Raw genomic sequence first — 25,357 nt, forward strand, 5'->3', positions numbered from 1 at the left:
CCGCCCCCCCGTTCCCATAGCAGCCGCCGGCCGCCCCCCCGCCATGGCCGCGGCCGCCGCGCGCTCCCTCTCCGGGCCCGGCCGCCGGGCGCTGCCGCTGGTGGTGATCCTGGGAGCCACGGGCACCGGCAAGTCCGAGCTGGCGCTGCAGCTGGGCCTGCGGCTGGGCGGCGAGATCGTCGGCGCCGACTCCATGCAGGTAGCGGGGGGAGCCGGGCCTCAGTCCGGCCGGGGCCGAGGTCCCCTGGGGGCCGAGCGGAGGGAGATCGGGAGCCCCCCGGAGGGGGTAAAGGCCAGGGCCGGGGGAAGGGATCGGGGGCTGGCGGGGGGCAGGGTGAAGGGGGCCCGGGGAGGGATCAAAGCCTGCGGAGCCGGGGCCTCCCGGAGGACGAGGGGCCGGGAGAGCCGGGGCCTCCTGAAGCGATGAGGGCTGGGTGTGGGGGGGAAGGAGCTCAGTATCGCTGCATCACAGAGGGGAGCCAGGAGACCCCAGCTAACCCCCCCCCCCCGGCTCTGGTTCTGGGCTTTGTGGGGTGAACTCAAGGGCAAGCCCCCCAAAGATTCACTCCAGGGCGGGGATTGGTCTGACTCCTCAGCTCTTGGTTCTCCTTGCAGCTGGGCCCCCTCAAATTGCAAAGCCCTGCGTGGGCATGTTATTGTTTAAGTCCATGCCCCTGTTCACTCTGGTTTGCAGCCTGGAGACCCTGGTATGGCTTCCCCTAACTCACCGAGGTGTGTGCATCACCCCATTCTCCCCGGTTACACATACACCAGAGGGAAATAATCCCACAGGCTGACTGGACTCGGCGTAATTGCAGATTTTTTTTTTCTAAGAACCGACGCTGCTTACTTAAGATGTGATAGGTAAAGCAACATGTATATCTCTCAGTTCAATCAAATGACATTTCCCTGTCTGTGAAACATACAGCAAGTGTCGTTTAAAAAAATTAATTTGCATTCTGGATAGAGGCTCTGTGTTCATTTTTACAAGCTCAGCCTCCAGTTGCTGCCCGGACATGCTGTTGAGAATTACCCCTGGCCTAGCCCAAAACAGGGCCTGGAAGCGCTTAGGATGGCGTATAGGAGTCAACACATAACTTTAAAACTGTTTGGGAGGTCTTTGTTCTTTGCTCACCGGATCTTGGTGAGATCTCTACAAATAAGCCAAGTTTGACTTTTCTACCCTCTGCAGTTTTTTGAGTGATCCATGCAGAAGATTTCTCATCAAGATCTTGGGGGCGGGAACAATGCGATCTGTTTCTTTGTTTTTTTAACACATGCATAACTCAAAAATGGTGGGACTGATTTTGTTCAAATTCCCCCTGCGGCCAAAAATAATTTCACCTTTGGAATGAGAACTGGGCCTGGACAACTGAAACCCCCAAAAAATCAGTATGAGAAGTAATGAGCTCAGGGAATGCAAAATGGAAGTTGAAGCTCACATACTTGCTCTTATAAGCACAGCTTCCAATCAGAATCCTCTAGCATGGACTCTTGGGCCTATGTTGTGTCTCATTGAAGTCAATAAGACTCTGCGGAGCATGTGAGACCTCCATAAATGAATCCCAGTGCAAGGTCAGGGTCTTACAATGTTAAATGAAACAGGACAGTAGCTCAAGGCCCTGTTCCTGCACTGAGCTCTGTGTAGGTGGTCTCCTGCATTTGCATGGGGCCCTGTTACTCTGTGAGGGGGGAGGGGTCTGCCATTGGAGAGGTCATTGTAGGAGGAGGGTCCAAATGAAGATAATGATCCAATTTGGAAGCTCAGTCTGTGTGCTTCTATCACTGCATATTAAAGGGACTGGCTGGATAAATAGGCTTGGCAGAATTCAAATGTTATATCTTTATAATTTTGACAGATAATATGCTTATTTTAAGCAGTTTTTCAATTTTTATCAATTTAAATTTTCACAGTCGTGAGAAATTTTTGGGGGGAGGGTCAGACAATAATGATTTAATATCCATAGATGTTGAGATTCAAAAAGTTAAAGTTTATAACTGTTAAAACACAAATTGCCATCATCACATGTCAAATTCTACAAAGTAAATATCCTTAAATCAAACTCTAATCAAAGTGTTCAAGCAGCATTTTTCTTATTTTGCCTATCTGTAAGTTTCTGTTATCAATGGAAATATTTTTTCGTGTGTGTGTGAAATCGATGTTTACTGACATTTACCAACAGAAGACTAGTCTTTTTTAGCCCAGAGATAAATAATATTAAAAACAATTCCTTATTAGTCGCTAATGACACCAGAGGTCAGGAAAGGGACAGTGTCATCTTAAAAAGCCCATGTAAACAAATCAATTTCTTTAGCTATCTTACTAATAACATCTTAGTTTATTACAAGCGAAAGATGTTAATGCTTCCATTGTACCCGTCACTGTGTTTTATTTACTTGTTGGATTTCTGTTAGCTTGTACAAGGAAAATCAATGAAGTAAGTTTTGCTTTTGTGTATAGTCCCTTTCACTGAGGTTCTTAGTGTTGTGATACACTGCAGCGGGATTGTTACTTTAACATTTTTCATCGTTTTGTATTAAATCATGGCAATATTCCGATAAGCTTCTTTTTTACAATATTTTAATTTGGTGCCAAATTTAAGGTGTTGGTTTTTACCTTTTCAACCTGAAATAATTTTTTTAAAACTGTGAATGTGTTTCCTGCCCCTATGCGCTGTTGTCTTTTTGCACCTCACTCAGTTTAGACATGGACTTGTTGCTTTTACTTTCTGGTTCTTGTGTATTTGCTCCCGGCTGCTGTTTGGGTTCTGAACACGGGAGGGGGATAGTCTAGAAACTCTTTCTACTGAATTTAAAACAGGTAATGAAAACGCTTTTGCTCATGTGGGAGATTTTAAAACGTAGGGAGGTGGGGCCGGGGAGTTTTAGGCCTGAAGTAACACTGTGGGCTGGTCCACACTAAAACCCCAGTTCGAACTAAGATACGCAACTTCAGCTACGTGAATAACGTAGCTGAAGTCGAAGTATCTTAGTTTGAACTTAAAGGTACTTACCGCGGGTCCACACACGGCAGGCAGGCTCCCCCGTCAACTCCGCCTACTCCTCTCGCGGAGCAGGATTACCGGCGTCGATGGCGAGCACTTCCGGGATCGATTTATCGTGTCTAGACAAGACACGATAAATCGATCCCAGAAGATCGATTGCTTGCCGCCGAACCAGCGGATAAGTATAGACGTACCCTGTGAAGCTTTGTGGAGCATTGTCATGGTGTCTTTGAGCTACCATCAATTCAAGCGCTTGACCTAGCCATGTTAGAAAGCCACGTGCGTATGGGAATATCTGCTGGAGTCACAAGGTGAGGAGTCCTTTATGCTGACCAGCACTTAGAACAGTTTTCAGGAAGCCAAGCATATTCCTAGTGAAAGGTCTGCTAGTCCTGTAGAACAGTTATCACATTAGGGGTTCTGACTCCCTGGTAGATCACAAAGGGGTTTGCATAGAGGGAGGAGGTAACCTATTTTTCTCTGGAATCTAAGGCCCTGCGTAGGTAGGGCATTTCAGTGCAAGTTAAATTAGTGGGGGTAAATCTCCCTAGTATAGTGTCTTCATTAGGGTTTTCCACAAGTGTCACAAAGGTTATGTCTACACTATGAGCCAGGGGTTTGATTCCTCTGCTCGCATACACCTAGTTGCGCGAGTGGGAGTATAAATAGCAGCAAAGCTGCGGTAGCACCGGTGGTCCAGGTAGCTTTGCCGTGACGTATGCAATCATGGCTGCACTGCTCTTTGTGCTCACACTAGCTTGACGAGTGCTAGCTCACGTATGTGTAGACGTAGTGTATAGTGATGTAGCACTGGTACAAATGTTCCTAGTCTAAACAAGCCCGAAGCTTTCACTGGACGGATTCTAGCCCAGCTAGCAATGAGGAAAACTTTGCAAGGGTAATGTACAATGATCAAATTAATGTGCACTGGATGTGAATGCCGATTTAGGGCACAGTAAACTTTAACAAGTTACTGGGTGCCGTGACTTGTTTTGGCTGGCGTAGCAGAAATGAGTCTGAGTCAGGAGAAAAAAAAGAGTGTTATGGGAGGGGAAAAACATCGGCAGCCCCTATTTTAGGAACATGGCAGGTTTTTTATGGCCAGGATGAGATGTTTCTGCTGCAATAAGGATCAAATCCTCATCTCATGGAAGTCAATGGAAAAACAAGCGATTCTCGCTCTGTCCTGACTTCTCTGTTTCTCTGCAGAATTGGCTGGGACTGGCTGCCATGAGTAGAGGCCTGCTCTCCACGTGGCCTCTTGAGGCTGCCAGACAACGGGGCAAAGGGGGCCTGTCAGAGGTACTGGGCAGCCTGAAGACATAGTGTAGATTGGAGCTGGTTGACACATTCCCCCACTTGTGTTCCACACAGCATGGTGGCTCTCTTAGAAGTTGGAAGAATGCGTCTCCCTTCCTTCTGGTATTTTTCCTGTGGCATATGCCTCCCCTCTGCGTATCCCAGAGCTGGCTGTAGCATTCGGGCCTGAGGATCCTGGTGAATTGCTGCATAGGGCTGGATTTGGGTTTATCAGTCCTTTTTAAACAACCCTCATTCCTAATTGACAGCCGCCCGCTACGTTCTGAGACGGCTCTATCCAGTCACGGAAGGCACCCGGCAAACATCTGACGAATGCGGACAGTGGTTAGGCAGCTGTTTGAGTCAAAGCTGGGCCCGAGGAAGGGGATGGCGGAGCCCCGAGACCGCCTGCTCTGGTGATAGTATGGCCAAGGCCTAGTTCGCAGGGACCCTTGTATTTCCAAAGTGTTCTTGGTGCCTGTGGATCCTGGTGGCTGAGTTATGGATTCACAGCCCCCTCTTTGCATGGCTTAGGATGTCAGATCATCTAAAGGGGCTTTTACTCTTTTCATTTTGTGTTGTCATTTCTCTTGGTTTTATAATCCTAACGAACCTCCTTTAGGAGTAACAGCAGCTCTTCAGGGCTGCCCCTGAGAAAACAGACAGAAACCTACCCTGTTTGCAGTGCCAGCTAATGGGAGACAGCTGAAGAAACAAGTGGGCCTTTCCTTCCTTTCACATCAGGCTGCTGAGTAACCTTTCTCCCCAGACCAGACGTGGGGAAAATTCCCAGCCAAAAACTTCATGCCCCTCTTCAGAGCTGTATCTATCTTAGGTACTCAGATGGCCCCATTACTGTCTGAGCAAGCACCTCCCAATCTGTACCATGTTTCTCCTCACACACCCTGCTGAGGTAGTAGGGAAGGGCTCTTCTCCCCATTGTACAGATGGGGAACAAAGAGGCTGGGGTCCAGATTCCACTGAAATCAGTGGAAGTTACACCCCTAAATACCAATCTGGGCCTAGGTGACTTGCCCATGGTCGCCTATGAAATCTATGGTGGAGATCTTATGAATTCCAGGCAGTGGCGCTAACCACTGGACCAAGGGTTGGCAATGTTTGGCACGCGGCTCGCCAGGGTAAGCACCCTGGCAGGCCGGGCCAGTTTATTTAACTGCTGACGCAGCAGGTTTGGCCGATCGCGGCCCCCACTGGCCGCGGTTCGCCATCCCGGGCCAATGGGGGCGGCAAGAAGCGGCGCGGGTGAGGGATGTGCTGGCCGCGGCTTTCCACCGCCCCCAGTGGCCCGGGACGGCGAACCGTGGCCAGTGGGGGCCGCGATCGGCCAAACCTGCCGCGTCAGCAGGTAAATAAACTGGCCCTGCCCGCCAGGGTGCTTACCCTGGCGAGCCGCGTGCCAAACGTTGCCGACCCCTGCACTGGACCATCCTTCCTCTCAGAATGCCAACAATCTTGTAGAGGGTAGGCTGCTGCTGAGTTGTGCCTACCACTCCTGACAGGCTAGAAATGGCCCACATGTGGTTATTGTTACCCCATCTCCCCCACCCTGACGTGCCCGTTGTGACGTCTTATCTTCTAGACTGGAAGCCCTTTGGGGCAGGGATTGTCATTTACTGTGTGTTTTTAATAGTGATTGGCAGGATGACTTTCACGGCCGCGCTCCGTGCCTCAGTTTCCCCACCTCGATACTCTCCCACCTCTGTGAAATACTTTAAGATCTCTGGATAAATCCATCTAGGTATTTATGCAGCCCGCATCTGAGTGCTCTAGCAGTGCTAAGTGTTGTTATTCCCAGTGTTGCACTCAGGGGACCGGTGCTCCAGGCTGCTGCTAATCTGGTTTGGGGCCTTAGACAGTAACAAAGGCTTATCTGAAATGCTGGCTGAAAATAGACATGAGCGTACAGCGCAAGGATATCTCAGCGGCGAGGCCCTGAAGCCAGCCAGCTGGTGGAATCTTTCTTTTCTCTTTGCTCTGTGTGTGTAAAAGGCTCCCTTTGTTCCGCTCCCAGCCCACACACTGACACCACATTCCTCCTCCTCTTGTTTCCAGATAGCTCGGGAGCCTCTCCCTCCGTGTTTATTCTCAGGAGAACCTTGAAGGATTGAGCATGCCCTGTAAATCCCAGCTCTGGTCATGTAGGGTGCGGGGGCCCTTTTATCCCTGCTCCCACCCCCATCAGCCACCTCCCCTGCAGCTAGTCAAGTCCTGCCCTTAGCAAGAGATTTGTGTGTATCGCTATGATTTCGGGGAACCAGGGGAGCTGAAAGGCTGATGGGCCTTGCCTGGGCAGAGCGTCTTCCCATTGACTTCCGCCGGCTTTGTATCAAGCCACAGCAGACCTGAATTGCACCAAGCAATTACCTCCTCTGGGTCTGACTGTATTAGACAGCGGAAGGTAATCAATAGGCTGCAGCCAGCCATGGGGTTTGCTGGCAGGGAGCTGGCTCCTGGGCATCTCCTTCTGTCTGCGCTGAGCCCTGTTTGTGTTTGGGCTCCGAGCTGGCTGCATTTCCACAGGGCCGGCACGTTGGGTCACCCTCCTGCCCCTACGGAGACTGCCTGCAGGCAGCCGCTAGTCTTCTTGATGCTGTTAAGGGGGTGCCAGTGGGTGGCGAGGAGAGGTGCTTTCAAAGCATGGCACCCAAGGGGCAAGTTAAACGAGCAAATGAATCTTGTTTCTCTCTGCAGCTTCTTGAAATGTGATATGACACCAGAAGGACCACAATCCTCCCTCTCCCCGTCACGGGGGTCCAGTGGAGGAATGAAACCCAAAGAGTTTGGCAGATATCGACAATGGTCCCTTCCAATCTGCTGACTGTTTTGTAGGGGCCAACATAAATTCCTTCTTCCTCCCTGCCCTCGATCTGAGCGTCCCATGTCATTCCAGGGCATTATTATTAGGAGACCGCCTCGGAAGCCCAGCTGAGATCAGGCCCCTCACCGTGCCTGGTGCTGTACAAACACATGATTGCTGCCCTGAAGAGCTAGTGATCGAAACAGACCAACACAGGGTTAAGGGAGAAGGGCTGTAGCACAGGGGCAAGGGTGACAGATGGTACCTGTCAAGTTAGTGCCATGGTTTGGTGGTTTTGTTTTGAATTGTTTGGGTGTGGTTGTACTGGGAGGAGAATTAGCTAATTAGCGACTAAGGGGGCTAAGGAGAATAGGGGAAAGGAAAAGAAGGTGTGTGCGGAGTGAGCTTGAGCCAAAGAAGATGTGGAGGGTGTTGGCGCAAACGGCCAATCAGCTCAGGGGGAGAATGGCCAGAGTCAAAACGAGGGGAGAAAGCGATCGGGCACAGATGACATCGGCAGAGTCCGCAGGTCCTGCTGCAGCTGCTGCCGGCTGAGGCCAGGACTGCTGGGACGGTTCTACCGGTCTAACTCTGCCGGCAAATTCTCCGCATGGAGACACAGCTTGTACCAGTGGCGCTCATCGCTTGAGTGAGGCAATGAGCGATACCAGCAAAAGGACTCTCGCCCTGGTAGAACTGTAACCACGCTAGGGCTTTTGCATGTTGCAAAAAGTCACCTCCTAACTGTCACTGCTGCACCGCCAAGGTTTCCAGGGTAGACGTGGCCTGAGTCTCTGGGCAGCCCTTCCCTGAGCTGGCGTGGTTTGGGGACGGGGCGGCTTTCCTTCCTTTCTCCCTGTTGTGTGCAGTTGCTCCGGGGGCCCTGTCTGCAGGGAAACAGCACATCTACAAACTAGAGGGGGGTCGCGGGCTGAAGGTGTGCGGGGTGGTTTGCTCCAAGCCAGGGACGGAGCTGTTTTGCTCCATTAACCTCACATTGTTCTTTGCCATGGTCCTGCGCCTCTCCCTAGCAAGTCACCAACGCGATCCATTGAGCACCACTTGCAGGAGACTGGGGGGCTGAGGGGTTGGCAGCTAGCAGAAGTAGAGTGGGGAATAATCTGGCTCTGTACGTCTGGCTCTCCTGTGCCACAGACTGCTCTCGCCCCACCAAGCCAGGCTGACAGGGTCTTATTCCAGCGCAGGCTCTAACCTGAGGCCTGGCATGTACAGAAAACTCCAGCCCGTGAGCTGTGCCGTGCTGAATATATCCTCCCTGGGAGCCGGCCCAGGGGCTGAACCCCGTGGTTACAAAGCAGGGCCTCAGTGGGTGTCTCACACAAAGAAGGCCCAGTCCCCCTTAAGGCGTTGAAATCGGATTTCGGAACAGAGAGGCTGCTTTATGAGCAGTGTCTTCGCCCGCGCACACAGCGCTGAGTGTCCTGGGGGAGCGCTGGGCTATAGAACCCGACTCTGATCTGGGTTTGTTTGCAGGCTCTTCAGAGCAGTGGCGCAGCTGGTTCTCAGCCCGGGCTGCCAACAGCATCCGAGGCTCTTTGTGCTGTGCCAGGCCAGTGCCAGGGTCCGTGGGCATACAGCACCGAAGAGACTTGTATTTGCACGGTGCCGTGAAGCATGCAAGGGACACGCCCAGCGATGTAACAACACGCTCTCCTCATGGCACTCACAGTTCCTTAGAGCTGAGGCTCTGATATTTACACTGGGTAGTTCCTTCGCTTTGGCCATCACTGGGTATTTACACGCCCCAGAGGGTGGATCCTGGGCATGACCTTGATGTTTGTGCTGCCTGGAGCCAGAGCTTGGCTATTTACAAAGAGTCCTCCAGAAGGGTTGGCCTGGTTTTTAAAATAAAACTGTGTTGCCTAAATCAAGGAACACGATCCAGCCAGTCACCAGCCTGGGAGCCGGGAGATCTGGGTCCAGTCCCAGCTGTGCTGCTCACTCGCTGTGTGATGGGCAGGTCCCTCCTGAGTGCCTCCATTTCACTAGAGGTAACTCCTCTACCTCGCAGGGGATGTAATGATGTGAGGTGGTTTGAGAGCTTCACATGAAAAGTGCTCCCAAGTCTGTTTCCTGTTCCGCGGGGAGGGAGTAGGAGAAGAGAAGGGATTGACTAGCCCAGCGATACTAGACTACCTAGCTGAGGGATGTTCTTAGTCAGGGGCTCAGAAAATAATCCGACCCAGTTTTATCGGCACAGTCCGTTTGATGACTGTGGTAGCAAGTCTTTTTCTGGTCCTGAAGGGGTGCGGTGCATCGGGTTTGATCGGTGATTGTGCATTTTCTTTCGGTAACTACCCAAAACACACATCTTCCAGAGTGCACCGTGCCCTGTGCTACACCATTGCAGGAAATGATACAGGTCGGTCTGTACGTCCACTCAGCTGCAGGAACAGCTGCGGGATGGTATGTGCAGAGATGCGTGTGTGTGTGTGTGTGTGTGGCATGCAAGTGTGTGTGTTAAAGATCAGTGTGGTATCACCAGATCAGCACGTGGGCTTGACATGATTGGGATGCTCGTCTCTGCACTAATGGGCATTGGTTGATTTGGTCTCTGAAGCCTCCAGGAGCTGAATTGCTGCCTCTCTGTATGTTTCTGCCATGTGAAGTGGTGTCAGCTGGGACTCTGAGCTGGGGTGGGGGAGGGCTGACGCTTCCCCAGGCTGGAAAAGAGCAGCTGCAGCCACAGTGGAGAATTTCTTACTCCTGATTGTCGTCTGTCTGTTTCTCTACCTTGCCAGCGTTTTTTGATCCGATTTCCACTGTAGCCTGCAGCCCTTTCAGACCAGGGAGATAAACTCTGCGATGAGATCCCTCCAAAGAGAATGCAGCAGTCAGAGCAGCTGGCTCTAGATAATCTCATGTTCCTTTTGGATTAGACAGGATATAATAATTTGCCCACCTTTTGCAGCGCCTGCCCCCTGAAAAGCTCGGCGTGCTTTACAAAGGTCGGGAGGCATTGTCTGTGTTTTACAGGGAAATAGGCATGCAGACGCAAAGTAACTTGCCCACGGGTCACCCAGCAAGTCAGTGGCACGGCTAGGAATGGGACCCAGGAGTCCTGACCCCCCAGTCCCATGATAGGAAACATTACAAAGCTGACAGGAATGAGTCATATGCAAACACACTCAAAGCTCCCTGAGTTGGACTTTCTGGTCAAACGTTTATTTCTACCAAAGACCCCTGGAATTTTCAGCAAACATTGAAATGGAAGAGCCCCAGTTGAAGGTGGGGAACCCAGTGGGTCTTTGATCTTCTCAGAATAACCATCTAGTGCTAGTCCTTTGCCCTTCCTGGACACAGGCAGGGTTCTCTCTTCTCCAGGTCCCACCCACCCACCCTCGCTAGCTTAGCCCTGCGGGGCATAGGCACTGCATATTCCATCCAAACGCCCATTGCGCCTCACTCATTAGGTACCAGGAGTAGGCTGACCAGATAGCAAGTGTGAAAAATCAGGACAGGGGGTGGGGGGTAATAGGAGCCTATATAAGAAAAAGCCCCAAATATCGGGACTGTCCCAATAAAATCAGGACATCTGGTCACCCTAACCAGGAGATAGGGGAGTATTGTCCCCGATTTTACTGATGGGGAAGCTGAGTGGGAGAGGTGAAGGGGACTTGTCCAAGGCCCATGCACATGGTCAGAGGCGTGAGTTCCTGGCTCCCCTCCAAAGGGAACTGTGTATCTTTTTAGAACTGTGCGGGAACTAGCCTGGGCCAGAGGAGATCTGAGTTCTGTTCCCAGCTCTGCCGCTGGCTTGCTGGCTGACCGCGGGCAAGTCACGTCAGCGCGCTGTGCCTCCGTTTCCCCATCTGTGAAGTGGGGAGGATACTGACCCTCCTCTGTAAAATCCTTTGAAATCTGCTGATGAAACGTGCTAGAGAAGAGCTAGGTGGTATTATTATTATAAATGGAACCCTCAGGGTTTTCTGCACTGTGCTTTCCCATTGGGGTTTCCTCTTAACATGCTTGGAGCCTAGACTAAGGGTGGCCATGTGGTCACTGGTCTACTTAACACCTGGAGGGATCCTAGTGTAAGCAAAACCTCGGCCTCCAGCTCTCCAGGCATTTCCTCTGTGCAGCTCCCTTACCACTCTCCCCTCCCTTGTTGCCCTCTCACTGGTTCTTGGGGCTTGCACCCAGGACCCTTTGAAGCCCAGAATTCCCATTGTCTGGGTGCTGAGATTTGGTAAATATCAGCTTACCTCTAAACCTAGAGACTTTGATTCTATTCTAAGGGCCTCTAATCCCGTGGCAGAACTAATGCAACTCCAGAGAGTGGCTGCCCCCTCTCTTTGGGGGTTGTTGACCTGAGCTGATGTATAACTTTTTTCCTTTGTGTACCTGGCCGGACGTGTCACCAGGCGAAATGGGTGATAAGCTCAGCTTTTAATGAGTCGGGGGCTCCGTGGAGTCAGTCGGTGTTTGCAGAGGGCTTTGTGCTCTGTGGGGCCCTGCGTTTGGACAGAGCTGCACTTGAACTTTTACCAGCAAAAACCCCGCTGAGGTTCATGAAGACAGGCTGTTGTCTGAGGGCTGCACTTCGGAGCTGGGCTCGGCGAGGTTACCCTCCCTGATCAGTGGCTCTGCCCTTGCTCTCCGAGCGCTGGGTCATTGGAACACGCTTGTGTCGTAACGCACGTGGGGCTGTATTTGGCTCCGGCGCAAGCAGATGCTGCCCTGATTGGCGAGTCCGCTTATGCCAGGGCTGAAGCCGGCCTTCCTTTGCATGGCCTGTGTCCTGATCTCGGGCTGGGTCAGAGGATGGCTGGAGAGGGAAGAAGAGGAATGTCTTGAGAGCATGAAGGATTAGCTGAAGTGGTCTGTGGTCATGGGGCTGGGGAGGGAGAGCAAATCCCTCCCTTTTCCTGTGTGGTGGGGGGGCTCTGTGAGGAGTGAAGGGGAATTCGGACTCTTATCTCCTGCTCTCTGTGTTCCAGGTGTACAAGGGGCTGGACATCATCACAAACAAGATCTCTCTCCAGGAGCAGGCTTTGTGCAGACACCACATGATCAGCTTTGTGGATCCCTTGGTCTCTAACTACACTGTGGTGGACTTCCGGAACAAAGCAGCGGCCCTGATATCCTTTCACAGAGCAGTCCGACTGGCCAATGGCTCCTCCCTTCTCTCCCTGGCCCCTTCCCTGTGCCTAGGCCCGGGCGATTGCCTGGATCAGCCGCTCGCTCTCTTCCAGGAGTGACTTCCTTAGAAACTAAAGCTGGTGGGAGAATGTTAAAGGCGGTGGGAAGTTGAGCTGCTGCTGTCGGAGAAGCATTAGCTTGTCCAAACCCCTCTTTGTCCATGTGTGGGCATCTGGTCATCTCGTGTCAGGCCAGACTCCGTAGCCAGCAAGAGGAGCAGCGTGGCAACCAACGTTTTGTAAAAACAGTGCTGCTGGCGTGATGGAAGGCACTCGAATTTGGGGTTACCCGGGCAGCTGTTGGGTAGAGCCCTCTACCTTGCTGCGTGCCACCTGCAGCATTAGTGCCTGGGGTGGATGTGGCTAGTGGGGAGAAGCGGAGTTGAGAGGGGGATGATAATCTCATCCCAAACCCAAGTTGGTCAGGTTTGAAATAGATCAGTGGACTCCTGCAGGGAGCCCAGGATTTGAGAGCAGGTGCTGGTCTACTTTATAGCCAGCTGCATCAAGAGACGCAGTCATCGCGCCATTGTCCATTGGCAGATTAAAGCCAAGTTTAGTTTGTACTGCAGAGAGGCTTGAACAAATGTATCTGTGTCCCTGAGACATGTGATGACCTAGCAGTAGCCGGGCTCCGGCTCAGCCTGGTTCAATCCTGTCTATGCTACAAGACCAGACTGGATTTCCGGAGACATGTGTAGCAGCCAGACACAGTTGTGTCCATGGTGTAGACGGGCTGTGACAAGCTCCCTTTGCCTCCATCGAATGCTGAGATTTCGCAGAGCCCCTCTGTGTCTCGCGCTCCTTAACCGGGCACATTGAAGATATATTTGCTCGAGAGACGATCCCAATTGTTGTGGGAGGCACCAACTATTACATCGAGTCCCTGCTCTGGAAGGTCCTTGTCGATACCAAGGTAGGAGCTCTGGGGGGCAGCAATTCCTGGGCGAGACAGGTCCCTGCTGGGCTTGCTGTGATTGGAAGCAGATTCGCCTTCCTCCCTTGAAATGCTACAGCTACACTATGCCCGGGTAACCCCCTTCGTGCAGAACAACATACCCCGTGCATCCAGGTAATGCACTCCCTCGGGAGCAGCCTAAGGCAATCGCCAAGAGGTGAGGACATGCTTTCCTTGCATTAGCATCTTGTTAGCTGAGTCAGCACCAAGCAGGTGCCTGGAGACAGATTACCGGTGCTGTGGGTGGTACTCTATTGCAGCAGGCTCTTGCGGCAATCCCTAGCCAATGGCAGGGAGCCAGTGCCCTGCGCGAGGTGGTAGACTTCGGTAGGCTCGTAGGATGCAACTCTGCTTGGAGCTGGGCCTGAGGCGTGCCGTTCGGGTCTGGCTCTGCACTGCCACAGAGCTCAGGAGATCTGGGCTCCTTTCTGATCTGTCCCACCATCGCCCCCTTAGGAAGCGGAGGGTCCCACGCGCAGCAGGTTTGAGCTGGGTCTCGCTTTGACTTGCAGGAACATTCGCAGAGGTTTGACTTGGGCGGGCTGATCTGTGCCCCACAGGAGAAGACCAGCCCTTCCCCTGGGCGAGCAGCCGACCAGAGGGTGGAACTGGAGCAGCTGGACGGCCACGAGCTCCATTGCCGGCTGAGCCAAGTGGACCCGGAAATGGCTGCCAAGCTGCATCCCCACGATAAGCGCAAAATGGCCAGGTGAGCTTGGCTAGCTGGAGAGAGCTGATCTCGGGGGCCCTGCGGCACATGCCGTTTGCGGCCTCCGTTTGCTATTGCAGTTAGAGTCCAGCTGAGGTTTGGGCCTCTCTGCAGATCTGCCATGGCCGGGCCCCTCGCGGGGAAGTGGGCATGGTCGCCTCTTGTCCACCATCCGATGAACAAACTTCGCTGGCCTCTTGTCGGTTTCCGTTGCCACTCACTAGACTAGCACCGGGTCACGTGCGGAGGCTGGACAGAGAAGGGAGAGGACTGTGAGAGGCGGGGCTTGCATGGAGTGACATCGCAGAGAGGGAGGAATTGGATCTGACCTCTTGGTTCCAGCTGATGCAGAGAGATTTTGGGGGGCTGGAGGAGGGTGGTTCTCATCTCTCTGGCATTGGATGAAGAGCAGTCTCTGGTCCTTGGACTCGGTGGGATCAGCAAGAGGCCGGGCGGTTCGTGAGGGTCTAATACTGTTATCCCGAGAGACGGGGCAGAGCCTTTCTTTGGGCGGCCGTGATCTCTGCTACAGGCTGATGGAGGTGATCTGACAGGGAGAGGGAGTGAAAGTCCCAGCTGCTGCCTGCCCCACCAGTGCGTGGTTTGCGTTTCTTTGGGGGCTTATGAAATGTGCTGCTCCGTCGGCAGGGAGACAGCTGGAAACGGGCAATGGAGGCGACTTGCTGCCCAAAGCCAGAGGGAGCAGGTTCCCGTTCCCCACCCCCGCGTGGCTGGGGCGGCCTAGCACAGTGCCTAGGACATCACCCAGCTCAGGCTCTGAAGGGAGCCAAAGCCCAGGGCCCTCTGCGGTGAAGGCCCAGCCCTGACTTGCAAGCCTAGGGCCTGTTAGCAGGAGCATCCTTGCTGCTCTCGGAGGCATCAGCGAGGGTGGCCAGGACCTCCAGTGGCCCTAAATAGGGTGGCCATTGGCAACTGATATAACGCTGCCCACGGGCCCATAGCGCGCTGGCCGTGCTGCCGGCTCTGCCTGGCAAGGGGAGCAGCAGCCGCTTCTCTGGAGCTATTTAAAGCGAAAGCTGCCGTGCTGGCTGAGTAACATACCGCGGAGCTGTGGGAACGGGGCCGCGGCGAGATCGGACTTGTCGCCTCGAACAGACTCTGCCAACCCAGCCCTGCCCGCAGGGGAAGCGGAGCAACGCCCACCCCGTTCGCACGGGAGAGACGCAGGCATTATTCTGCCGGCTGCCTCTGTTGCTCTGTGACCTTTCTGAGCCGTGGTACCAACCCCTTCCCTGCAGGGACTCTTGACGGGAAGAGGCAGGACGGGTGCCAGCACCTCTCCCCTACCCCCGGAGGGCCTGTCTCAGTGCCATTTTGGGGGGTGGTTTTTATGGTCAGCCAGCTGGGTGCTCCATGCGTTACACCCCCGCTCCCCCGGCCTCTTCCCCAAGGAGCTGGTAGTTGGTTCTGGACATACTCAGTACATCAGGCTCCAGGAAGGGGCAGATATCTTTCCCCCAAGTGGAAGGGTTGGATTTTCCTGTGCGTTCAAGGTTCCCTCTCGCTGTATCCCCGAGGGGACTGGGCAGATGGAAATCTGCTCCGAACCCAGCCTCTGAGCTGTCTCTGTCTGTCCATCTGCTGTGCAGGAGCCTGCAAGTATTTGAAGAAACTGGGATCCCCCATAGCGAGTTCCTGCATCGGCAACGAGAGGAGGAAGGTGGGGGCCCATTGGGGGGGCCCTTGAAGTACCCAAACTCCTGTATCCTGTGGCTTTATGCAGACCAGGCAGGTAAAGAGCGGGTTCTGACCAGCCGCCGTCTGGCTGAACGAGCAGAGCCCTCCCGGGGCCGACTTCCTTCTGCACCCGAAACGCAGGCAGGGCCTCTCCCGTCCCAAGTGTAGTCTCCTCATTGAGCTGTGTAGCACCCTCATCCAGTGCCTGGTCTGAGCGGGACAGGGGTCCTCAGCAAGGAGAGACCCCGGTGAGCAGCGTGTGCAGCGTGGGGTTAATGTGAGCCCCCCCCCAATCGTCAGGGTGCCCTCCCTTTAGCCCTGGCGATTCCCACTCGTACCCTCCGAAGCAGTCCCACTTCCTCGGGGTTCACCCCCTCGCTCCCTGGGTCATGCCCATGGGCCCTGCACAATGGGGTTCTGACGGTGCAGGACTCCTAAGAGTTCTTAGCGTGTCACCCAACACAAGGCTGGAGCCGTCGAAAAGGATCGGCGTTTTGCCATTGGCTTTAACGAGAGCAGGATCTGGCCTGTGATTGCGCCATAATTCTCACCACCCCCTGTCAGTAGAATTATTCCAGTTTTACAGATGGGGAAACTGAGGCAGGGAGCCGTGGAGTGACTTGTCTAGGCTCAGACAGCGGGATTGTGGTCACCTTGGGAATAGAACCCAGGAATCCTGTCCCCTGCTCCTGTCCTCTGTCCATTGGCCTGTTCCTTGGCAAGCATGGAATGTCCCAGTGCTGCCATCCAGGGATCAGAGTCCCTTGGTCGCCGGTCCCTCAGGAGCGTTGGCGATGGTGCCCCGGCTCCAGCAGGGAGGGGGCATTCAATGTGGGAGTCACACAGTGAGAGGGGCAGCAGGTTTGTGAGTATGGAGATGTCTGGGGTGGAGCGTAGGACTGGCAATGCCCCCCCCCACACGAGGATTTAGGGTGCCTGGCGATGGAGCCATGCGCATGGTCCTCGGGAGGTCCGGGGTGCAGCCTGCTGCTGTGGGTGTATGTGGCTGGGAAGCCGTGCACTCTTGGTGCTGGGGCTCTCCGTCCTGCGAATGCAGCTCGGGGTGTTTGAATGGCTGTTGTGATCTCTGGCAGCTTTAGATGAGCGGCTGGACAAGCGGGTGGATGACATGGTGGCAGCGGGGCTCCTGGAGGAGCTGCGGGACTTCCACCAGCGTTACAACCAGGAGAAGGTGGCCGAGAACTGGTGAGTGTTCGGCTGGCTGCTTCGCACTCAATCAGTCCCCTGTTGTTGCAGGGCCTCGGGCGTCGGTGCACCTCAATACTCCTGTTCGCTGCCTGTGGCCCACGATATGCGAGTCTCCTGGAGAGCTGAGTACTTGGGCTGATTGTGGCTGAAGGGCTTGGTGTGGGGGTAGTTAGAGGGTGTTTAGTGACATCCAGGATTGGGCTGGTGTGATGGTACCTCCTGGCTGTAAACTCTGATGCCAGGCTCCTCGTATGGGCACCTGGACATCCCCACCCCACACCTTGGACCCAGGTCGTTGCTGGGGTCACTCCCATGTGGTCGGTGATAGCTGTGCTGTTCTAAACCCATGGGAGCTGCTATTGTGGGGACACAGCACAGAGTGGGGCAGCTCCTTGCTCCAGCGGACGGGGTTGACCCGCTGTCTGTGACCTTCTTCTTTAGCCAGGATTATCAGCACGGCATTTTCCAGTCGATTGGCTTCAAGGAGTTCCACGAGTACCTTATCACGGAGGGGAAGTGCCCACAGGAGACCAGCGCCTTGCTGCTGGAGAAAGGTGGGAACTGCTTGCCCAGGAGGCTGTCGCTTGCTCACACCTGAGGGGGGTCTCGTGTCTACTCCTAGCCGCACTGTGCAATGGCCCAGGAGGTCCCAGCCACCCACGCCTGACAAGCCCTGCAGTGCAGGAGGTGCTGGTGTCACTTGGCAGAGTCTTGAGCAGGGTCTGGTGCCCTTTGGCCAGCTGAACCAGGCTGTCTCCCTGGGGAAGGGCTCCCTGGAGCTGGGCTGCTGGGTATCTCCCATGCTTAGAGACTGATGGAGACTCCTTTGCCATTGCTTGGTGAGCCAGGGGTTTGCTCACTTGCCCCTTGATTGGATCCAAAGATGGAGAAGATCTGTTGAGGCCTCCAATCCATCCCTTTGGAGCCCTCTGTAGAATCGTCCCTAGAGACTGTTCCTTGGGGCCTTGCCTAGTCGAGTTTGAACTGTCCCCCATGATGGTGTTTCCATCCCTTCCCTTTGGAGAGTCCTTCCCCTGCTGAGAGACCTCCCTGATCATTAGCCTAGAGGTCACTCCCCCATTAGCCCGGCCATCCCCCTCCTCCCTTGGGGTTCGCACCTTCCCACGCCCTGCCCCACGCTTAGCTCCCACTGGCTTCTTTAACATCCATGGAGTCTAATTCACAGCGGCTTTGTTACCTTCATTTGAAAGGGATCCAGGCCCTGAAACTAGTGACGAAGAGATACGCCCGGAAGCAGAACAAGTGGGTCCGAAACCGCTTCTTGAGACGTAAGTGTTTATATCCCTTCTTCGCCCCCGCCCCCAGCTGCCCTGGGAGTGTCCCCTCCCCTCTCATCCTCTTCCCCATTCACGCCCCACTCCCCGATCCCAGACCTCCTCTTTCTCCTCCATCCCTCTGTGCAGCGTCCTCCGCCCTCCTGGCTGGAGAAGGGAGCCTGGCTGCTAATGGTGGCCGAGCGAACTCTGGTTTGTCAGTTGCTGTCCAGCCCTTGGGGGGCTCCGAGTTCTCCCAAGGGGGGTGAGTTGCGTATAGGGTGTGCTCTGACCCTGCTCCCCGCAGTCCCCCCTCCCTGCGAAGAGCTCTCCTCCGCCATTATGGTTCTACGGCAGAGGTAGCTCTCTGGAGGGAGGGGGCCGGACACGACGGGGTGGCTGGATAAACAGCAGCGTCTCCGGGCGGAGGCCATGTCCAAGGACAGTTACGTAACATGGCTCTCCCAGGGTCACCGAGGGAACTGTTCCTGCATGAATTCCCTCCTGCTGAGTCATATGGATGTTCTCTGCGAGGCCGCCTGCTCCCCAAATTACCGGGATCTGTCCAGCAGCCTCTGCTGTGAATAAGCTTTGGGTGTGTCCTGTCTTCAAGCTGCCTGGGCACATCAGGACGTGCTGTTCCTGCTTCGCTCCCAGCCCATCTGGACCAGGCCTGCCCAAGACCTTGCTGCCCCGGCCTTGTCTGTGGTCATTCCCCATCCCACCTGGAGTGGATGCTCCCTAGCTCCCTCCCAGGGCCTCTTCGGTGCACCGCTCCCTGCTTGTCCAGCTGGGACAGGGAGGTCTCCACCCCTCCCAGGAGAAGCTCCCTCATTGCTGGCTAAAATCCCAGCAGAACAAAGCCCCACGTGCCACCCGTCCCTCCACACGTCCCCTCCTCCTGCACTAGCTGTTGCTGGCAGTCGGATCCCTGGCTGCTCGCGGGCCAGCTCTCTCCTGTAAGGGGCCATGGGGGATCTGCCCATCGTGTTTACCTCTCCCCATGAGCCCACATGTGCGCTGGGCTGGAGTGAAAAGCCCAACTGACAGCCGCCCTCCAGATTAGGAGCTGCAGCTGATTGGCGGTTACGGGCCTGCCGTGGACACCATGATGGCAGGAAGCCAGTGGGACTTCCCTCACCCTGGAGCAGGGCCAGGATCAGCAGCTGGGAGCCGAGCATTTGTTGAAAGGTGGCTGGTAGGGGCAAGAAAAAGAAACCCAACCAGGCCGAAAGCCTGGCTTTGAATGGGGTGCAGCGCTTTCCTGGGGCCAGGTGCGTGGCATCCGCGTCTCACCTTTCTGCCGAGCAGCAGGTGGGGGACAGGTGTGCCTTCGATCGGCCTCCTAAGAGCCTTGCTTGTGGTTGGAGCAATAAAAGTCAGCACCTGCCGGATGCCGCAGCCTTTGATGGCTTTGTCTGAGTGGCGAGGCGCTCGCTCTGCCGGCTGGCAGGTGAGTCCCAGCAGCACGGCGGGGGAGCGACGTCGCTGGGGAGTGCGCGCTGTCTGGTTTGCAGACATCTCTGCGCTCTGGGTGCCGGCCAGGCCTCTGGAAGCGCCAGACGCCCTCACGTTGGCTCAAGGAGGCAGATGAGTTGGTATTAAAATAGCCCCACATCAAATGCAGGCGTTCAAATGAAGCACCATCCATTGCTACCTGCAGACGTGGCCGCAGCGCGTCCACCTCCGCGGCCTCGTTAGCCGTGACCGCTGTAAATAAAGCAACCAGGCTGAGACCCTCACAGGCAAATACCTGACCCAAGCACCAGGCTCGAGCCTGCCTAGAAGAACAGCTGCACCTCACATAATTGCTATGTGCTGGAGCCATCTGGGTCTCTGTCTCTTCTGCTGGCTGAGGGAGCGTGGACTTTTCCAGTGGACCGTGCAGGTGGGAAGCGGGTTGTAGTTATGAAGGGAGCAGAATTTGCCTGGCTTTTGCCGATCTCTAGATGTTGGGTTTGCTTTCCTGCCCCTAGATTGCAAACTGCCCTGCTGGGATTGAGGATGTGCAGTTCCTAGCAAACCAAGGGCTCCGGTAATCCCGGCTCAGGACCGCTCTGTCTCAGAACATTGAAGGACAAGCCGGTGAGGGTAATGTGGGGCCCCTGCAGCGAAGACGCGTCTCCCAGGGATGTTCGCGTCCTGCAGTCACACTGCGACTGATTGGCTAGGATACTGCTGGCAGAGAATTGCTTCTGCTCTGTGTTTCTCCCTAGGCCCTGGACCCAATGTGCCCCCAGTGTATGGGTTGGAGGTGTCTGATCTCTCACAGTGGGATGAGAATGTGTTGAAACCTGCCCTTCAGATTGTGGAGAGCTTCATCCAGGTGAGCTTCATCCGTGGCCAGGGGTCTGTGGGAGCAGTTGCATAGGAGACACTTATTTTGGTGTGTGTCTGATCTCTCTGTCCTGCGCTGGGTGGGGACTGTTGCCAGAACTGCAGCGTGTCCCTGCTACAAGCTGAGATCTTCTCCCCAGAGCTCCACCCTGGCAGATTGCGATCTCCATGCCTCTGACCTAGAGCTCAGTCCCTCCCAACTCCAGGGGCTGCCTCTCTACTCCTCTAGCCTCCAGACTTGCCCCTCTCAGGCTATTGCTATGTCTCTAACTCCAGATTTCCGACTGTCCCCCGCTGTTACCGAGACACCCCCAAACACTCAGCACGCCCCTCCTCTCATACTGGGAGGAGACGGACTCCGTAGCTCTGACCCTCAAAGGTCAGGAGGAAAGCCTCGTATCTCCAAATCCCATGACCGGCAGTGACGAGAGAAACCCCACTGAATAGAAACTGACCTGACACGTTTGTAACCTCAGGGGCGGCAGCCATCGGCAGACCCTGTAAAGATGGAGAGCGAGATAAAGGAGGACAAACGGAGTCATCACATGTGTGAACTCTGCAACAGAGTCATCGTTGGGGACAGAGAATGGGCAGGTAGGATCCAGAGGGCGGGGAAATATATATGGGACAACTGAAATGTGGAGATTGCAGTTTGTGCGAAGGAAACAAAATGAGTCCATAGATACCTGCTCTTGGCCATATGACCTTCATCACATGATCTCAGGCTTCCAAGGATTGTTTACAGCCCTCTGATAAAAGCAGCCACTTGCAAGCCTGGAGGGGGTATGCCATAGCAGCCATCTGTCAGCTCTTACCACCGGGCTGGGGGGAGGGAGACAGTAAAGCTCACGTTCTCTTCTGGTGGTGGGCGACAGGATTCCTCTCCTCAAAACACGCTTCTTAGCACATCACTTCTGAATTTGTCAGTGTTCGTTCTGAGCCGCTGGCCCTTGCTAGCAATTCAGGAGGGTTAGCGAACCTGCACTGAGAATCTTATTTCTTTTACAATCCATTTTTTTATTTCAAACCAACAATAATATATCCTGGAAAGTTTTTAAAAAGTCGGGTTTGCTCCAACATTTAAGTTTTGTAAAACTAAAGCTTTCCCCACATCTAACGTTGATAGGAACATTTCCATGAGTTTGAAAATTGAATCTTAGTCCCATTGGAATCAAAATATTTTAAACAAATTAACATTTCCCTGAAGCTCAGAACCTCAAAGTGAAATTGGATAGAAACTGACTAGCAACAAACATGAAACTGACACGTCTGTCTTCATTGTGCAAACTGAGTGAAATGCTGAAAGCAAATGCAGTATTAATAGCGAGAACTAGATCTTAAAGATTAATTTAGTTTTATTGATCCAAGGATCAATAAACATAGGGAAGTTCCCTAACATAGGGAAGTTGGTGTTTTTAATGTAGCAATTCTCTTTAATATGCTTAGATCATAAATGTAGTTATCTGGTTTTTAGTAGATCTGTGTATTGTACTAGTTTGAAGACATTTTAAAAGACATCCATACACACCAAGGAGAGTGTCTCTGAAAGATCTGAGCGCGCTCTCCATGCTGTTAGGACACAGGAAGCGTTCTGACCAGAGTGTTACTTTCATAAGCGACAGTTACAGGGCAATAGATTCCTTTTCTGGGCGTGTTGCCCAAGTTCCCAGTTATTAATAATATTCATTTATCCTTGATCAATGCTGCATCCCCTGTATCCATCCATATTTGGCAAGAACCCATGAATGGTGCCGGAGCAGTGTTGGGGGGTAGGGAGGACTCATGTAGAACTGAACTGAAATGTTGCCGTTAAATGCAATCTTAACAGCTACAAATTTAAACACAGGAGGCAGGAAATGAAAACACTGGGGGCACAGAGTCAACTCGAAATCGAGTCAGTTTCTGAAAATGAGTTAGATGTATTTTCAGAAACTGCTCCTGCCCTGATCGTCTTCTCAGTTTTTGTGGGGTTTTTTTGTTTTTTACAATTGCACTTTCATGTTGTTTAAAACGAAAGACTCTTACAAATGACAGGAGAGATGTGTACTGTCTCCGTTAAACTTTGGTATCACTTGTAACAAAATTTCAGAGAAGTGCGATTTCATTGCACCCTGATGGTGTCCCAATAACATTGCAATAAAGTACCAAATTTGCATGTAATTTTCTTTAGAAGGAGGCAAAAAAAAAAGTCTGGAAAACACCCTAGAGCCCCCATCCTGCAGACTCATATGCACATGCTTAATTAAGGTCTTGTCTACACTGAAGTATTGCTGCCTGAACTATGCTGGCATGATTAGAGCAGCAAAACCCCCCGAGTGTGGAGGCTGTTATACCAGTATAAAAGTGCTTATACTGCCGTTGTTATTCTGGTTCGGTGAAGCACCTTATACTGATATAACTGCATTTACACTGGTGTTTTGCCTGGCATAACTGTGTTGTAAATTCATCATACCTCCTACGGACATAGTAATGCCAGTAAAACTTTGAGTGTAGGCCAGGCCTAAGCAATGGGACTGCTTGTGTGCTTAAAGGAATGCACAAGCGTGAGTGTTTGCAGGATCAGGGCCTACCTGTGGCACACCTGTGCTTTTGCACAACTTTGTAGGTGTTCACGTCATCCAGTCTGTAGACACACAAAACACCAAGCTATGGCAGATTGTATATAAAGACATATTTTTGGCACCACTTCGTGGTGCTGCAGACAGTTGTCCAACTTCACGACATAATGAGATACGAAAACCATTTTGTGATACGAGTCTCACGGCAGCTGTTCCTCACTGAGGGCGAGACTCGTCAGCGGTGTAGGGGTCACCCATTTGAGAGTCTTTTGGCACAAAAATGGTTTTGCGTCTCTCTTTAAAGTGCAGTGTGTGTGCGTGCTATAATATAATGTTTATTCATTTGGATTATTCAAGTGGGTGACCGGATTTTAAACACACCAAGGCCTTTCCCCCTAGTACGAAGAACGAGAATGAATTGGTTTGGCCTGAAAGGAATATGTCTAGGAGTGACTGGAACGGGGGCTAAAGGGGCTTGAGAGCCGGATCCTATGAGGTAATGAGCATACACCCCCCCACCCCCCGCCGGTAGTAGCGAATGGGAGTTGAGGATGCTCAGCACATCACAGGATTGGACGAGTTGCGTATTTACTTCCCCAAGATCCCCCTGAGTCACATGTTCTGCTTTGTCTTTGCCCTCAGCTCACACAAAATCCAAGTCCCACCTCCGCCACCTGAAGAAAAGACGGAAGCTGCAGTTGAAGCTCAGTGCTGTGGAAAGTCGTGTTAGTGTCACAGAGACTCAAGGAGACCGTGAAGGGACAGAGGACTTGGGACAGGGCAGAAACTAGGCTCAGTTCTGCATCTGCCAACCAGCTGGGGAGCAGGGTCAGCCGCTGTTCTACCCCTGATGGGATCAAGATTGAATGGAGCAGAGCGCAGGAAGGATCTGGGGATAAGCTGGGTGTCTTGCTTTCAGCATCCTGCTGCAGGCAAGAGCATATCGCCTTCACCCGGCACGAATGGGGCGAGGATCCCCGAACTTCTCCAGCCCAGCCTGAAAACGGCTGAACCTCCAAGCAAGCGCCTCAGGAGCAACCGAGCTGAGTTGTGTTTTTAATTCTAGGCAGTGACACAGCATCCCAGCCTTGGGGTTTGATCTGGTTTGCTGGCATTTGAGTGAGGCGTTCTCAGGGACAGAAAGACTGTGTTCATACCAGCCTTGGCCAAAAGATTAGAGCCACATACTAGTGAATTCTCACTACCTTGATTTATTTTTTATGGAGGCTTTTTTTTACATCTAAATAAAGTAGAAATGTTGGCGCTCTCTTGTTGGTGAAAATGATCAGCCCTCCGGTTTGGTAGCTCCAATCTGTTCCAGGCTTCCCTGAGCTGCAAGTGACCCCAGGTCCAGCCCTTTTCTCCAGACATGCGTTCTGCAGAGCCTGTGCTTTGTGTGCTGTGGGCAGAAGGTAGTCTTATCTTTCTGCATATTGCAGGAGGTGAAAGCACCAGCACCTGTTAGACAGCACCTTTGAAATGATCTTGACAATGGGCTAGAACTTAAAATCCCTAGAGTTGACAACAGGTGAGTCTGTCCTAGCTAAACCCTGATTCCCAGGGGTTTATACCGTGGTTGGACATCCATTGATGCTTGGAGATCAGAGCCGTGCTTGGAGCAGATGTACTCCTGTGGGTTTCTGTGTGGTAGTGAATGCATCTGAGCTTCATTCTGATAGATCAAAGAGAGATCCAGCTACCCTGCCTTATTTCCCTGTGTAAAAACCATTCTGTCTTCAGACCGGGCTCGTGGGATTCTTGTTGCAAAGGGAGCAGACTATGTTTTGGCTCAGGTTTCTCCCGTGGGGCTTCTAGCCTTCAAAGCGCAAGGTGTTCCTGCAGCTGCCACAGAATCACTGAATGTGGCCAGGATGAGATGAATGCCCCAGGGCTCTGCCCGCTTGGGAATGGATTGAATGGATCTGGGGATTAGGTTGAATTGCCGGGACGTGCTCTCTGGGTCCCCTATGTTTAATTGTTTCTGTAATGCCCTGAAAAGCAGCATCGTTGATTTGTTTGACCCACTGGGGGTAGCTCAGTCAAGATAAATCCAGGGAGAAGTTGCAAATAACATGTCACTCTTTTGCCCTGGAATCAGCAAGGACTGAACGCCGGCGTTGAAACCTTCAGACACTGCTATTTTGTAAGGACTCTTCCCCTCCCCCTCTCCCTGTCTTCCCAGCCAGCGTCGGGATCGTCCAGGCAAACTCTGTGAATGAGACCGGGATTATGCGGGGTGTGTGTGTGTGTGTGTGTGTGTGTGTGTGTGTCCAGTCTGCCTCACGGAGCATGTGCTGTCAGATGACCACACTGTTAAAAATGGATTTAAT

The 25,357-nt window shown here is 53.2% G+C and overlaps 1 protein-coding gene across 4 annotated transcripts; it reads left to right on the forward strand.

The window, feature by feature from the left end:
• On the forward strand, positions 1–24,290 carry TRIT1 (tRNA isopentenyltransferase 1). 4 transcript variants are annotated; one of them, XM_065576990.1, is made up of 11 exons: positions 1–286; positions 12,084–12,224; positions 13,102–13,200; positions 13,755–13,951; positions 15,562–15,704; positions 16,744–16,855; positions 17,300–17,412; positions 18,070–18,147; positions 20,349–20,458; positions 20,946–21,063; positions 23,670–24,290. In XM_065576990.1, the coding sequence occupies exons 1-11, from the start codon at positions 44–46 to the stop codon at positions 23,816–23,818; spliced, it is 1,503 nt and encodes a 500-aa protein (XP_065433062.1). In that variant the 5' UTR covers positions 1–43; the 3' UTR covers positions 23,819–24,290. The 4 variants fall into 4 exon arrangements, with proteins under 4 accessions (XP_065433062.1, XP_065433063.1, XP_042700649.2 ...); XM_065576991.1 differs by having other exon boundaries at positions 13,803–13,951; XM_042844715.2 differs by having other exon boundaries at positions 2–199.
• Positions 24,291–25,357: the final 1,067 nt, after the last annotated feature.

Source organism: Chrysemys picta, chromosome 23, assembly GCF_011386835.1.
Source record: "Chrysemys picta bellii isolate R12L10 chromosome 23, ASM1138683v2, whole genome shotgun sequence".
Lineage (NCBI taxonomy): Eukaryota > Metazoa > Chordata > Testudines > Emydidae > Chrysemys > Chrysemys picta.